General features: G+C 41.9%; 2 protein-coding genes and 1 non-coding gene across 9 annotated transcripts in view; 2 read left to right on the top strand and 1 right to left on the bottom strand.

The window, feature by feature from the left end:
* BBS4 (Bardet-Biedl syndrome 4) overlaps positions 1 to 5,460 on the top strand; it is a 72,319-nt gene extending 66,859 nt beyond the window's left edge. The window contains exon 16 of one of the 2 annotated variants that reach the window (XM_036028214.1): positions 4,505 to 5,460. In XM_036028214.1, coding sequence (XP_035884107.1) covers positions 4,505 to 4,545 — 41 coding nt within the window. In that variant the 3' untranslated portion in view covers positions 4,546 to 5,460. Of the gene's footprint in view, positions 1 to 4,501 lie in introns of both variants that reach the window. The other variant, XM_036028208.1, reaches the window with a different exon arrangement.
* Positions 5,461 to 5,546: 86 nt separating this feature from the next.
* ADPGK (ADP dependent glucokinase) overlaps positions 5,547 to 12,961 on the bottom strand; it is a 33,079-nt gene continuing 25,664 nt past the window's right edge. For 5 of the 6 annotated variants that reach the window (XM_028507383.2, XM_036028248.1, XM_028507388.2 and 2 more), the window contains one exon: positions 5,547 to 6,451. In XM_028507383.2, coding sequence (XP_028363184.1) covers positions 5,897 to 6,451 — 555 coding nt within the window. In that variant the 3' untranslated portion in view covers positions 5,547 to 5,896. The remainder of the gene's footprint in view (positions 6,452 to 12,961) is intronic. The other variant, XM_028507384.2, reaches the window with a different exon arrangement.
* Positions 11,096 to 11,199, top strand: LOC114493595. The gene has a single exon (XR_003684229.1). It is a non-coding gene; the product is annotated as a U6 spliceosomal RNA (small nuclear RNA).

Here is a 12,961-nt window from a genome sequence, read left to right as displayed (position 1 = left end):
GAGAAAAGGGAATCCTCATAAACTGTTGGTAGGATTTTAAATTAGTGCAGCCACTATAGAAATCAGTATGGAGATTTCAAAAAAAAAAAAATAGAAATAGGATTTGTCATACCACCCAGCAATTCCACTTCTAGGTATTTATCTGCAGGTAACAAAAACACTAACTCAGAAAGACATATGCACCTCTATGATCATTGCGGCATTACTTACAATAGCCAAGATATAGAAGCAACCTTAGTCCTGGTTGGCATAGCTCAGTGGATTGAGCATGGGCTGTGAACCAAAGTGTCACAGGTTCGATTCCCAGTCAGGGTACATGCCTGGGTTGCAGGCCATGACCCCCAGCAACCACACATTGATGTTTCTCTCTCTCTTTTTCTCCCTCCCTTCCCTCCCTAATAAATAAATAAATAAATAAGAAAAAAAGAAGCAACCTTGGTGTCCATCAATGGATGAGTGGGTAAAGGAGATGTGGTTGATAAATACAATGGGATATTACTCAGCAACAAAAAGAATAACAGCTTGCCATTTGCAGCAACATAGATGGACCTAGAGGGTATTACAGTTAAGTCAGATAAAGAGAAGTATCTGATTTTATTTGTAAAATCTTAAAAAACCCAAAATGAATGAATAAACAAAACAGAAACAGACCCACAGAAACAGAGAACAAGCCAAAGGGGAGCAGGGTGAGAGATGGGTGGACTTTACAATGAAAAAGAAGCGGGAGACACAGGATAGCATCATATATGGTAATCATGGAGATATTAGAGACAGCATCATACACAATAAGACAAAATTGAGTTTCTCGTCAGAGGAATTGCAAATATTTGTATGATTCAGATAAACTTACTGGTTTCTTATTTTGATCTTATTCTTTGGTTTTAAAATTGATGAAATGCAGACTTGTCTGAAACATGAACAAAGGGAAAATGAAGACTGATGGGGGAGCTAATGAAATAGAGCCCCATGAATTGTTTTAATTGCAACTTTAATTTTTTTAAAAGATTTTATTTATTTATTTTTAGAGAGGAAAGGGAGGGAGATAGAGAGATAGAGAGAAACATCAATGTGCGGTTGCTGGGGGCCATGGCCTGCAACCCAGGCATGTGCCCTGACTGGGAATCCAACCTGCGACACTTTGGTTCGCAGCCTGCACTCAATCCACTGAGCTACGATAGCCAGGGCCTGAGACTTTTTAAAAAGATTTTAATTTTTATTTTGAGAGAGAGGAGAGGGGAGGGAGAAAGAGAGGGAGAGAAACATCAATGTGTGGTTGCCTCTCGAACACCCCCTGCTGGGGGCCTGGTCCGTTACGCAGGCATGTGCCCTGACTGGGAATTGAACTTATTGTAAGCTTTAACTAGTGATAGTTATTAGTATTTAACCAATAAGGACAAATATCCCCAGGGAGATAAGCTGTGTTCGTGCTCTGGAAGACTAAATATTGTTAAGGTGAAAATTCTTCCCAAACTGGTGTATGAGTATAAACTCCTATCATTATCACAGTAGGTTTTGGGGTAGAAATTAACAAGCTGGTTCTAAGATGTCATGGAAATACAAAAGGACCTGGAACATCCAAGGCAATCTTGAACAAAACTGGACTTACACTAACTACCTCACTTCAAGACTTACCCAGGCCCTGGTTGGGTAGCTCAACTGGTTAGAGCATCATCCCAATACACTAAGGTTGTGGGTTTGGTCTCCAGTCAGGGCACATATAAGAATTAACCAATGAATGCATCAATAAGTGGAACAACAAAATTGATGATTTTTCTCTCTCTCCCTTTTCCCCTCTCTCTACAAATCAATAAAGAAAACACTTTTTAAAAGACTTAAACTTAATAGTAATCATGTGGTACTGGCATTGGGATAGACACATAGATCAATAAAACAGAAGAGACTCCATACTTACAAAGTCATTTGATTTTTGATAAAGGCATCAAAGCAACACAATGGGAAAAGTAAAATTTTTTTTAAACAATGGTGCTGAAAACAACTGGATACCTGTGTAGAAAAAAATTAATCTGACCCAAGAGTAACTCCATGTACAAAATAACGCAAGAGTTCATTCTAGACCTGAAGGTACAACCTAACATTATAAAGTTCTAGAAGAAAGTATGAGACTGTATTCATGACAAGGAGTTTCTTAGGACACAGAAGACCAATAAAACATGAAGAAAGTATCAGTCTATAAACTGGGAACACATTCTAGGAGAATATGGTCACAAGATATGTATGACAAAGGATTTATATCCATAATATATGATGAACTCCTACAATTCAAGAATAAAAACACTAAGACAACAACATATATAAAATGACCCAGTTGAAAAAAAAGTAGGCAAAAAATTTGAGCTCTTCATAAAAATAGCCAAATAGCCAACAAACATGTAAAAATGTGCTCTTCATTCATCATCGGGGAAATGCAAAATAAAACCACAATGAAATACCACTAATGCACCCATCATATGGCTGAAAGTAATCATGGAAAACTCCAAATGTTGGCACAAATGAGAAGCACCCAAACTATCACTGATCAGTGGTAGGAATAAAATGGTCCAACTACTTTTGAGAAAGGTCCAGTCCATGGCCTATCCCAAAAAATATATTTATCCCAGTAATCCCACGCCTATGAATTTTTACACAAGAGAAATGAGAATGTCTACGAAGACTTCTTGATACCATTATTCATAAAGGCCCCATAGTGGAGAACACTGTATTCATGGTAGAATACTAGTTAGCTAGCTACAAAAAGCAACAAACTACTTGGAACAACATAGATTAATATCACAAACTTTATGCTGAATGAACAGGGCTTTATACAGAGGACTAAATACTTTGATTCCATTTTTATGAAGTTCCAAAGCAGGCAAAACTAATTTATGGTGAAAAAATAAATAACACTGCTTTGGGGGTTAGGAGTGGGGTTAAGGATGACTTGAAAGTGGCAAGAGGTGACAGAAACATTATGTATCTGACAGGCATTTGGGTTAGGTAGGTATACGCATTTTTTAAAACTTAGCAAATGGTACTTAAAATGTTGTTTCACTGTCATGAAAATTTTTGCCTGAAAAAAGGCCCCCCCCAAAAATAAGTGAAAATTGTCATTGTGGCAGCTTTTCAATGATTTAAAATAGTTCTAGAGTTCCAGGAAATTCCCTGTTCCATTTAATAATAGTAAATGACAATTATCAAACTTTAATTATGTGCCATGTGCTGTGGTAATTATCTTGCACACCATTCTCCTTCAGTCATCAAGAGCCCTGTGAGGGTAGGGACCACTATTAACCCGTTTTACAGATGAGGAAAGTGAAGCTCAGTAAGGCGAACAGGTCCAATGTCATACAGTACTTACCATCTCAAAACCCTGCACAGATTTTGGATTTCTACTGATGAACAATTACCCTCGCCCCACTCAACTTGGCAGAGAAACTGCAAACTGAATCTGCGTGACAAGACTTTACTGATTTTTCTCATCTCTTGAAAATGCTTTTTGTGTTGTAGCTTCTCCCCGACCCCCACCCCACCCAGTGTTAAGTGAACTTCAAGCCAGTGGAAGAGTGTTTAGAACATTTTTAGGAAGGCTAATCTTTCTAGTTCAGTGAATTTTCAAACTTTTCTACACGTCAAATCGTATGTGAAAACCTTTGTAAAACATAGTTCAAAGCAAAGGGCGGAGGGGCTGGACACCCTGCCTTTCCCGCTCACTTCTGCATGAGCCGCCCGAGGTGATGGTCACCCAAATACCCGGGTGCTCATGCAGGCATGTATGAAGTTCTACTACACGATATTCGTAACAACCCTGTATGGGACATTCTGATATTTTTTGTGATGACCACCAAACTGACCTAGCAACTATTCAAAACCCATCTTTTGAAAAATACTGCTCTACGGTGTATGCTGACTACACTTGCTTGATTGATTAGTCTTTGCTGACATCACCAGTGAAAACTGGAGAACTCTCTGGAAATATACTGATTCCAGGGCCTGAGCAGACGCAACTTAGAGGCCAACTGAGAACAAGGTCCCACGGAGAACACTGCAGGACTCTCCAAATGTTCTCAGGTTTAGACACAAATGATGGCTTGTCCCAGTTTTTCTTGGGATTATAAAAACCTCATTTAATTCTAATAAAAATAGGCTGTAATGTTGGTAATTAATGATTTTTAATTGAGGTTGGGGGCAGATCCTGTGATAGCAGAGAGAGATTTTCTTTAAAAAGCTACTTGTTTTGAATTTAAAGCTGCGTAGTTCTCTAGCCTTAAATGATGAAAAAGTTACTTTTGACACAGAGGGGAAGAAACAAGGGTGTGAGGCCGGGAACACCGACTGCATCCCAACTGGAGACTGCTCTCGCAACCCAGGCACGTGCCCTGACCTGGAACTGAGGCGGTGACCTTTTGGCTTGGGGGATGATGCCCAACCATTTGAGCCACGCCGGCCAGGGCTAGATTTAGGTTTTCTTTGAAGGAGTGATCAGGCCTTCTCTTCTTACCCAAAGTAGGGGAGGAGAGGCCACAAATGAAGAACTTGAGCTACACCTGAGGTTCCAGAGGTTGTTGCTGTGAGCTGGTGTGAACCCACTGCCCTGCCACCAGCTGCCGAGTCGAGCCTCCTCTTTGAACAAACCGAGAAGGCTCACCATCCCTTCCAGCTGCTGTTTCGTGCTGGGCTAGCTACTTGATACTAGTATCTTCTGTCTCTTTAAAACAGAGGACAGACCTGTAGTTCAGGCTCAGTGTCAGGGACTGTCCAGCCAGTGGTGGGGAAGGCAAGATGATCCAACACCTCTCAAAAGCAGAGTAACATAGACTCACAAGTCAAAGATGAAATGACTTCTACTGCATCTAGCTCCAGAATGAGAGAACAAAATAAACTGCAAACAGACTTAGGATTCCTGAAATGTAATTGTTTTTAATATATTTAAAAGCACATAGAAGTCCTTGATTTATAAAAAAAATAAATACGTGACATGACCAATATCTTCATGATCCTGGGGCTCTTATGAGGTCAAACTCTGTAATGGATGTGACATGTCCACGTAAAACACACACAGCCAGTCACACACAGAGGCACATTCCAGTTGTAAATGCAGATTCCTCCACGGACCAGCACAAACAAAGAGCAGTCTTCTGCTGGAGAAAGTATGTCCAGAGCTGGGCAATGAGGTTAGGCGGGCACAGTAGTCTCTGACCAGCTGGCATACAATCTAAGAGTCAGGGCAGGAGGGCCACCCTGCAGGTCGGCCAGGCTTCTAAACCCACGCGGGACGGCCGGTTCCCTCCCTGGGCCCCGGGCTCCCACCTCACTGCAACGGTGAAGCACAGGGGGGAAGGATTCTGTCCTTACTTGTGGCTCTGTCTTATGTTTGAGACAAGACTGAGAAGATATGCTCATTAAGTATTTTCATTACAGCACTGAATGGAACTCATGACCCTGACCTCGAGCACTGAGTGGACAGGGAACTGGAGAAACTCGCACTGGCCGTCACTAGACACGGGGAGGGAGCATGCACTTCTGAAGGGGGCAGGAGGGAGGGGCTCTTCCCAGCTGGCATGTGCTCCAGGGTGAAGAAGTTTGGCCTAAAACACTTGAGAATGCTGCATAAACTGGGGATATGGGAATCAGGTTTTTAGCCCTGTAACACACAACATAAAAAACCAAAATCCAGTCTCATTAGTAGATAAATTTTGATTAAAACCTGAAATGTTTTTGTGTAATTGTCAACAGGTTGGAATGTATCTGATATAGTTTAATCTGCTGTTGTGTCTTTGGCTGTCTTTGATTTAAATCTAGGAACTGTTCTGATGCTTTGATCCAATTTTCCAAACCACTTAATTCCTGTATTCTTAAATTTGCTAGTTCTCCTTCAGAAAAATTATTCACAATTACCTTCCTAATAGTGAAGGTGTACTTCTGAATAGAAGAGACCTTCAGCGGAAATGGCATCTCCGAGGCCCACAGTCCGAACAGGATCTTTGCACACCAGTACCGGTGTGAAGTGGAAGGACACCCCCTCCCTGCGCCACTCCACCACTGGCTCATCGGGGTTGAGGACGACCCTGGAGCCTGCCTCTGAGTGGGAAGTCAGGAACTCCAGCGGTGCCCTCAGGGACACTCGGCCGGTGTCTATGGCTTCTGTTGCGCAGGCCTGTGTCCCTGCCACACGAGCTCCTGCAGCCACGGCGGCCAGCTGGTTGGCCCAGTGTCCATCCACAGTGACCAGGATGTGGTAGACCAGTGTGTGGAAGTGGATCCTGGTGAGGTCCGAAGCTCTGCTTTTACTCTTCCCATGTTCCTTCAAGATCCAAAACAGGATGTCGCTGACCATGCCCACATCAGGGACACCATCCCAAGAAGACAGAGAAGAGTGAGGTCCAGCTGCCGACTGGCTGAGAAATAACAGCTCCTGTTCATTCAGCCCCAGGGAAGTCACCACGTGAAAGACCTGCTAACAAAAACAAAATGACATCATTCTGATTCACATCAGGAAGGTATCTTAGGACATAGCCAATGACTAAAGTCAGGGAAGGAAGGCAGGATGGATGATTTCTCCCTTACAAGACTCCCTGCCTCTAAAGGCTGTGGTGGAGAAGGAACAGATCAAAGGTCACTGTTCTCACTATTACCTCCACCTGCACCTTCATTATCACTCGAGATAAACAGCGAAGTTGCAGTCACACTGTCTTAGATCCAGTCTTTTGCTATCTGCCATTCATTACAAGACAAAGGGCAGGGTATACCTGTGTTGTGTTTCTTCTCATGGTGCCTATGTAATGATATTTAAGAAATGAGTTTGTCTGCATACACAGCAGACCCTCTTGCCATTGATCGGATGTAACTCTCAGCCCCTGAATGTCAGCAGGCGTCACACCAGTAAAGTGCAGAAGGCCCTAGCAGCACGCAGTCAGGGTCACAAAACCGAGCTCTGTGTGTGACAATACCGAGGAGCAAGAACAGTTTCAGGTGAGAGCTACACTTTTGGGCAGGTGTTGGTGAGGAAAACATTCAGTAATAACACTGTATGAAAAAGGGAACTACACAAGAGCCATTGAGCTTGTTTTCTTTCTTTTAATTAAAAAAATTCATTTTCTTTTCAAACTACAGCTGATGTACATTATATTAGTTCCAGGTATACAACCACATAATTAGGCATATATAACTTACTAAATGATCACCCCAGTAAATCTAATACCCATCTGACACTATTTATTAGAATACTATTGACTGTGTTTCCTATGCTATACTTTACATCCCTGTGATTATTCTCTAACTACCGATTTGTACTTAATCCCGTCCCCTTTTTCATCCATCCCACCAACCACCCTCCCATCTGGCAACCATCAAAATGTTCTGAGCCTGTTTCTATTATGCTTTTTAAAAATTACTTTTTATTTATCGATTTTAGAGATGGGGAGGGAGGGGGAGAGAGGCACAGAGGAAAGGCGGAGAGGGAGGGAGGAGAAACATCTGTTGTTCCACTCACGTATGCATCTACTGATTTTCATGTGTGCCACAACCCTGATTTATTGTGGTGATGATCTAACTAGCTGAGCTATCCAGCCAGGGCTGTTTTGCTTTTTTATTTCTTTTAGATTCCACATATAAGTAAAATCATCTGACACTTGTCTTTCTCTATCTGACTTATTTCACTTAGTATAATACCCTCTATGTCCATCCATGTTGTTGCAGATGACAAGATTTCCTTTTTTATGGTTGAGCCATATTCTGTTGTATGTATGAATCACTTCTTCTTTACCCACTCATCTACTGATGGGCACCTGGGCTGCTTCCATATCGTGGCCATTATAAATAATGCTGCAACAAACATATGGATGTATATGTTTTTTCGATTTAGTGTTTTGTTTTCTTTGGGCAAAGACCCAGAAGTGGAGCTGCTGGTTCCTTGTCTGTCTGTTATATCCTTTGTTTTAGAGTCCATTTTGTCTGGTATAAGTATTGCTACCTCAGCTGTTTGTTTGCTTCCATTTTAATGAAGTATCTTTTTTCTATCCCTCCACTTTCAGTCTGTCTTTTGATCTGAAGTGTGTTAATAGACAGCATAGGTAAGGGTCTTGTTTTGTTACTCATTCAGCCACCTTATGCCTTTTGATTGGAGCATTCAAAGCAATTGTTGATATGAATTTATTGCCCACTCATTATTCACATTGTTGATGTTTCTTCTTAAAGAAGACCCATTGAAACTTCTCACAATACTGGTTTGGTGGTAATGAACTCTTTCACTTTTTTCTTATCTGGGAAGCTCTTTATCTGCCCTTTGATTTGAAACGATAGCTTTGCTAAGTAAGGTCCTCACTTTTCATCACTTTGAAAATTTCTTGCCACTCCTTCTGGCTTTGCAGTTTCTGTTAAGAAATTGAGCTGACAGTCTTATGGGAGCTCCCTTGTAGGCAACTAACTGCTTTTTTCTTACTGGTTTTAAGATTCTCTCTGTCATTAACCTTTGCCATTTTAATTCTGATGTGTCTTGGAGTGGTCCTCTTTAGAGGGGTTCATCTTGTTTGGGACTCTCTGTGCTTCCTGGGCTGGTATGTCTATTTCTTTTGCAAAGTTAGAGAAGTTTTCTGTCATTATTTCTTCAAATGGGTTTTTGATCCCTAGCTCTCTCTCTCACTTCTGGTACCCCAATAATGTAAATGTTGTTACACTTAACGTTGTCCCAGAGGCCCTTTAAACTATCCTCATTTTTAAAATTCTTTTTTCCTTTTGCTGTTCTGACTGGGTGTGTTTTCTGCTTCCTTATACTCCAAATTGCTGATTTGATTCTTGGCTTCATTTACTCTACTGTTGATTCCCTGTAAGACATTGTTTTAGTTACTATAGCCTTCATTTCTGACTGGTTCTTTTTTATGGGTTTCATGTCCTTTTTTAATGCTTTTGAAGTTCTAAGTTCCTTGAGAGTCCTTATTATCATTTTGAACTCTGTTTTTGGTAGTTTGCTTGCTTCCATTTCATCAAGTTTTTTTTTTTGTTTTTGTTTTTTTTTTCCTGGAGATTTCTCCTGTTCTTTCACTAGGGACCTGTTTCTTTATCTCATTTTGGCTGCTTCCCTGTTTGTCTCTAAGTAACAGGTAGAGCTGCTATGACTCCCAGACACGGTAGAGTAGCCTTATATAGTTGCTGTCCTATAGGGCCCAGTGGCACAGCCTCCCTGACCACTTAGCTAGGTGTTCCAGGTATGTCTCACGTGAGCTGTGTGTACTATCTTATTATTGCCATGTCACTGGGAGGGATTAATCCCTAGGCTGACTGGTTGCAAGGACTAGCTGCAATTACAGCAGAGGAACTGCTGTGCAGGGGCCCAACCCCATGGAGTTGGACTCACTTCATTGGGGCTTGGTGCCTGCCAAGTCTGCCCCCCTTGAACATGTCACACATGGAGGTGGTTGGGTTGTAATCCACTGTGGTCTGAAGCTGTCCACCAGATGCACTGGCTCTGGGGCCTCCTGGGAGGTACAAGGTCAGCCATCACCTGTGCCCTGCCCAGGGCCACCTGGCATGAGTTACAGAGCAGCCTGCAAATGGCAGCTACTTGTGCTGGGCTGGAGGTGCTCAGAAGAGGCCAAGCTACTAAGCTTGGCTCCTGCTAGTGCCAGATCCAGGGCCACTTAGCAAGAGGGATGGGTATGCATAGGCCAAATACTATTTGTTTGAGACATTTTAGAAAAGTCCAAAGCATGAGCCAAGAGAGGCTGTTTGTATGGACAAGCTACTGGGAACAGCTTGGGTAGGTCTGCAAGTTTGGTCGGGCAGGGACTCGGGTAGTCACCAGGTGGGGCTACCAGTGTTACCCAGGTTGACAGAGACAGATACAGTGCCCACCTGCCAGCTCTGAGGGGAGGGCTTGTGAAAGGAACAGCGGTGCTTGCTAGCACTTCTGAGAGAAAGCTGTCACTCCTCGTATGTCCCCGGTGCATTTCAAGGTGCTGCCTCAGCACTGGAGCTCAGAGTGAGTGAGTCTGAGTAACTTTGTGTGTTTGTGGGCCCTTAAAGAGGGGCACCTGGGACTCAGAAGCCCTCCATCTCATTCAACCACAATTCCCACTGGTCTTTACAGCCCTGGACTGGGGGTTCTGATGTAGGACTGGGACCCCTCACTCCTTAGGGGGGCCTCCACAGCCAAGATTCTCCTCCCAATATTTAAGCCACATGTGGGGCCAGCCTGTACCATGCCTCCAAGCCTATCTGTTTCAATGTGGTTTCTTCTTTATATCCTTAGTTGTAGGACTTCCATTCAGCCAGATTTCAGGTGGTTCTGAATGATGGCTGTTCTGTAATTTAGTTGTAATTCTGATGTAGTTGAGGGTGGTTCTCAGTACCGTGTTGACTTACAAAGTGATCTTGACTGGACTTCTCTGTGCAGCCTGTTTTCTGCACAGAGGTTTAAAGGGAACCACTACATCCACCTCACTATCTTTCTTACCGATTAGCACTTTCCTCCTTAGGGCTAGAGAAGTGTATATAAGGTGAATGTCAGAGCAAGAGAGATGAGCCCTTGTATGTGTGCAGGCGTGCAGGCGCAGGTAGGTGCACACGTGTTGTGTGTATGCATTTATATTTAATAAAAAAATCAATGGCCTGTACTTTTGCTAGTGTAACAGCACTTCCATTTACTGCACGTTCTTTGCCGGGCATTGAACTATTGGCTTTATTTCATTCAATTCTTACTGTAACCCTTGGGGAGGGAGGGTCTCAGAGATTGCCTCCATTTTACTGATAAGGGGTCTGAGGAGAAGTTAAGTAGACAGTTACAGAGAAAATGAAATAAAAATCGCTTGCTTTTAAAAAGTGAAAAGATAACCTCCCAAACAGAAATAACCTCCCAAGTAAAAACTATACTGAAAAACACCAAGAGTGAGCCCTAAAGTGAAACATGCATTTTGGGTGCTAATGACGTGTCAGTGTGGGTTCACTGCCTGTACCAAGTGTCCCACTGTGGTGCCACAGGTGTGCATTGAGGGGCGTCTGGGGGCCTGTGGATACAAGGTAGGTGAGAACTCTCTACATTCTGCTCATTTTGCTGTGAACCTAAAACTGCCCTAAAAAGTAAAGTCTTTTTAAACAAATTATTCCAGTGCTCACTTTGGCAGCACATATGCTAAAAATGGGACAATACAGAGATTAGCATGGCCCCTATGCAAGGACAACAAGCAAATTTTTAAAGCATTCCATATTTTTGGAAACAAAGGAAAAAAATACACAAGTGGGACAACATCAGATTAAAGCTTCTGCACAGCTAAAGAAACCATCAAAATGAAAAGGTATCCCATTGTATGGGAAAACATATCTGCTAATGATAGATCAGATAAGGGTTTAATTTTCAAAATATATAAAGAACTCATACAATTCAACACCAGGAAGACAAACAACCCAATTAAAAATGAGCAAATGATCTGAATATTTCTCCAAGGACATACAGAGGGCCCAGAGACATATGAAAAGATGCTCAACATCACTAACCATCAGAGAGATGCATATTAAAACCACAATGAGATATCCCTGGTCACACTGGCCATTGTTAATAAATCAACAAACAACAAGTGCTAGTGAAGGTGTAAAGAGAGGGGACCCTTGTGCACTGTTGGTGGGAATGCAGATTGGTGCAGCCACTGCGGAAAACAGTATGGAACTTCCTCAAAAAATTAAAAATGGCATTTACACAATGGAATTCTATGCAGCAGAAAGAAAGAAGGAGCTCATACCCTTTGCAACAGCATGGATGGAGCTGGAAAGCATTATGCTAAGTGAAACAAGCCAGGCAGTGAAAGACAAATACCACATGATATCACCTTTAACAGGAATCTAAACAACAAAACAAAACAAAACAAAAAACTAGCAAAATATAACCAAAGACACTGAAATAGGGGATAGTCTGACAGTGGCCAGAGGGGAGAGAAGAGGGAATTTCAGGGGGGAATGGGTAGGGATTACAGGAACAAATTTGGAGGACACATGGACAAAAACTAGGGGTGGGGGGTAATGAGGGGAAGGGGGGAGGGTTGGGTGGAGGGGCTGGAACGGGAGTAGGGGGGAGAAAACTGTACTTGAACAATGATTGAAAAAAAAAAATTAAAAATGGAACTGCCTTTTGACCCAGCAATTCCACTTTTGGGAATATATCCTAAAAATCCCAAAACACCAATTCAAAAAATATATATACCCCTATGAATGTAGCAGTGTTATTTTCAATTGCCAAGGGCTGGAAACAGCCTAAGTGCCCATCACTAGATCAGCAGATCAAAAAGCTGTGGTGCATTTACACAATAGAATACTACACAGTAAAAAAAGAAACAAAACAAAACAAAACAAAACAAAGCTCTAACTTTTTGAGACAGCATGGATGGACCTGGAGAGTATTATGCTAAATGAAATAAGCCAGCCAGTGAAAGACAAGTACCAAATGATCTCACTTACACGTGGAAGCTAACTAACAAAATAGTATCAGACGCATAGAGATGTGGAAGAGACTGACCGTTTTAAGTGGAGAAGTGGGGACTGGCTGTAAGAAGGTGAAGGGAGTAGCTAAAGAACATATATGCATGTATGACCCACGGATATGGACAATGGTGTGGATTGCCTGAGGTAGTGAGGAGGACTGGGTGGAGAGGGGTAAAGGAGGGAAAAATTGGGACAACTGTAATAGCATAAACAAAAAAATATTTTTAAAAAGAATATTTCATAGTATTAGAATTAGAAAAAATAAGTAAATAAAACAACTATTCTGTATTACCACTTTTCACCTATAGGATTGCTAACAAAATACATGTTTTTAATCATTTTGGTTTCAAGGAAATGAGGAAATAGTAAGCACTTGTACGGAAGTTTAGTAGAAGTAAATTAGTATAATTCTGATGGAGGGCAATTTGGACATCTCAATCTTACAAATGCCTTTTCGGCTCTAATCCAGCTAATCTTACTTCTGAGAATTTATCATACACAT

Source organism: Phyllostomus discolor, chromosome 1 (assembly GCF_004126475.2).
Source record: "Phyllostomus discolor isolate MPI-MPIP mPhyDis1 chromosome 1, mPhyDis1.pri.v3, whole genome shotgun sequence".
In the NCBI taxonomy this organism is placed as follows: Eukaryota; Metazoa; Chordata; class Mammalia; order Chiroptera; family Phyllostomidae; genus Phyllostomus; species Phyllostomus discolor.
This window is presented reverse-complemented; position numbering and strand designations above follow the sequence as displayed.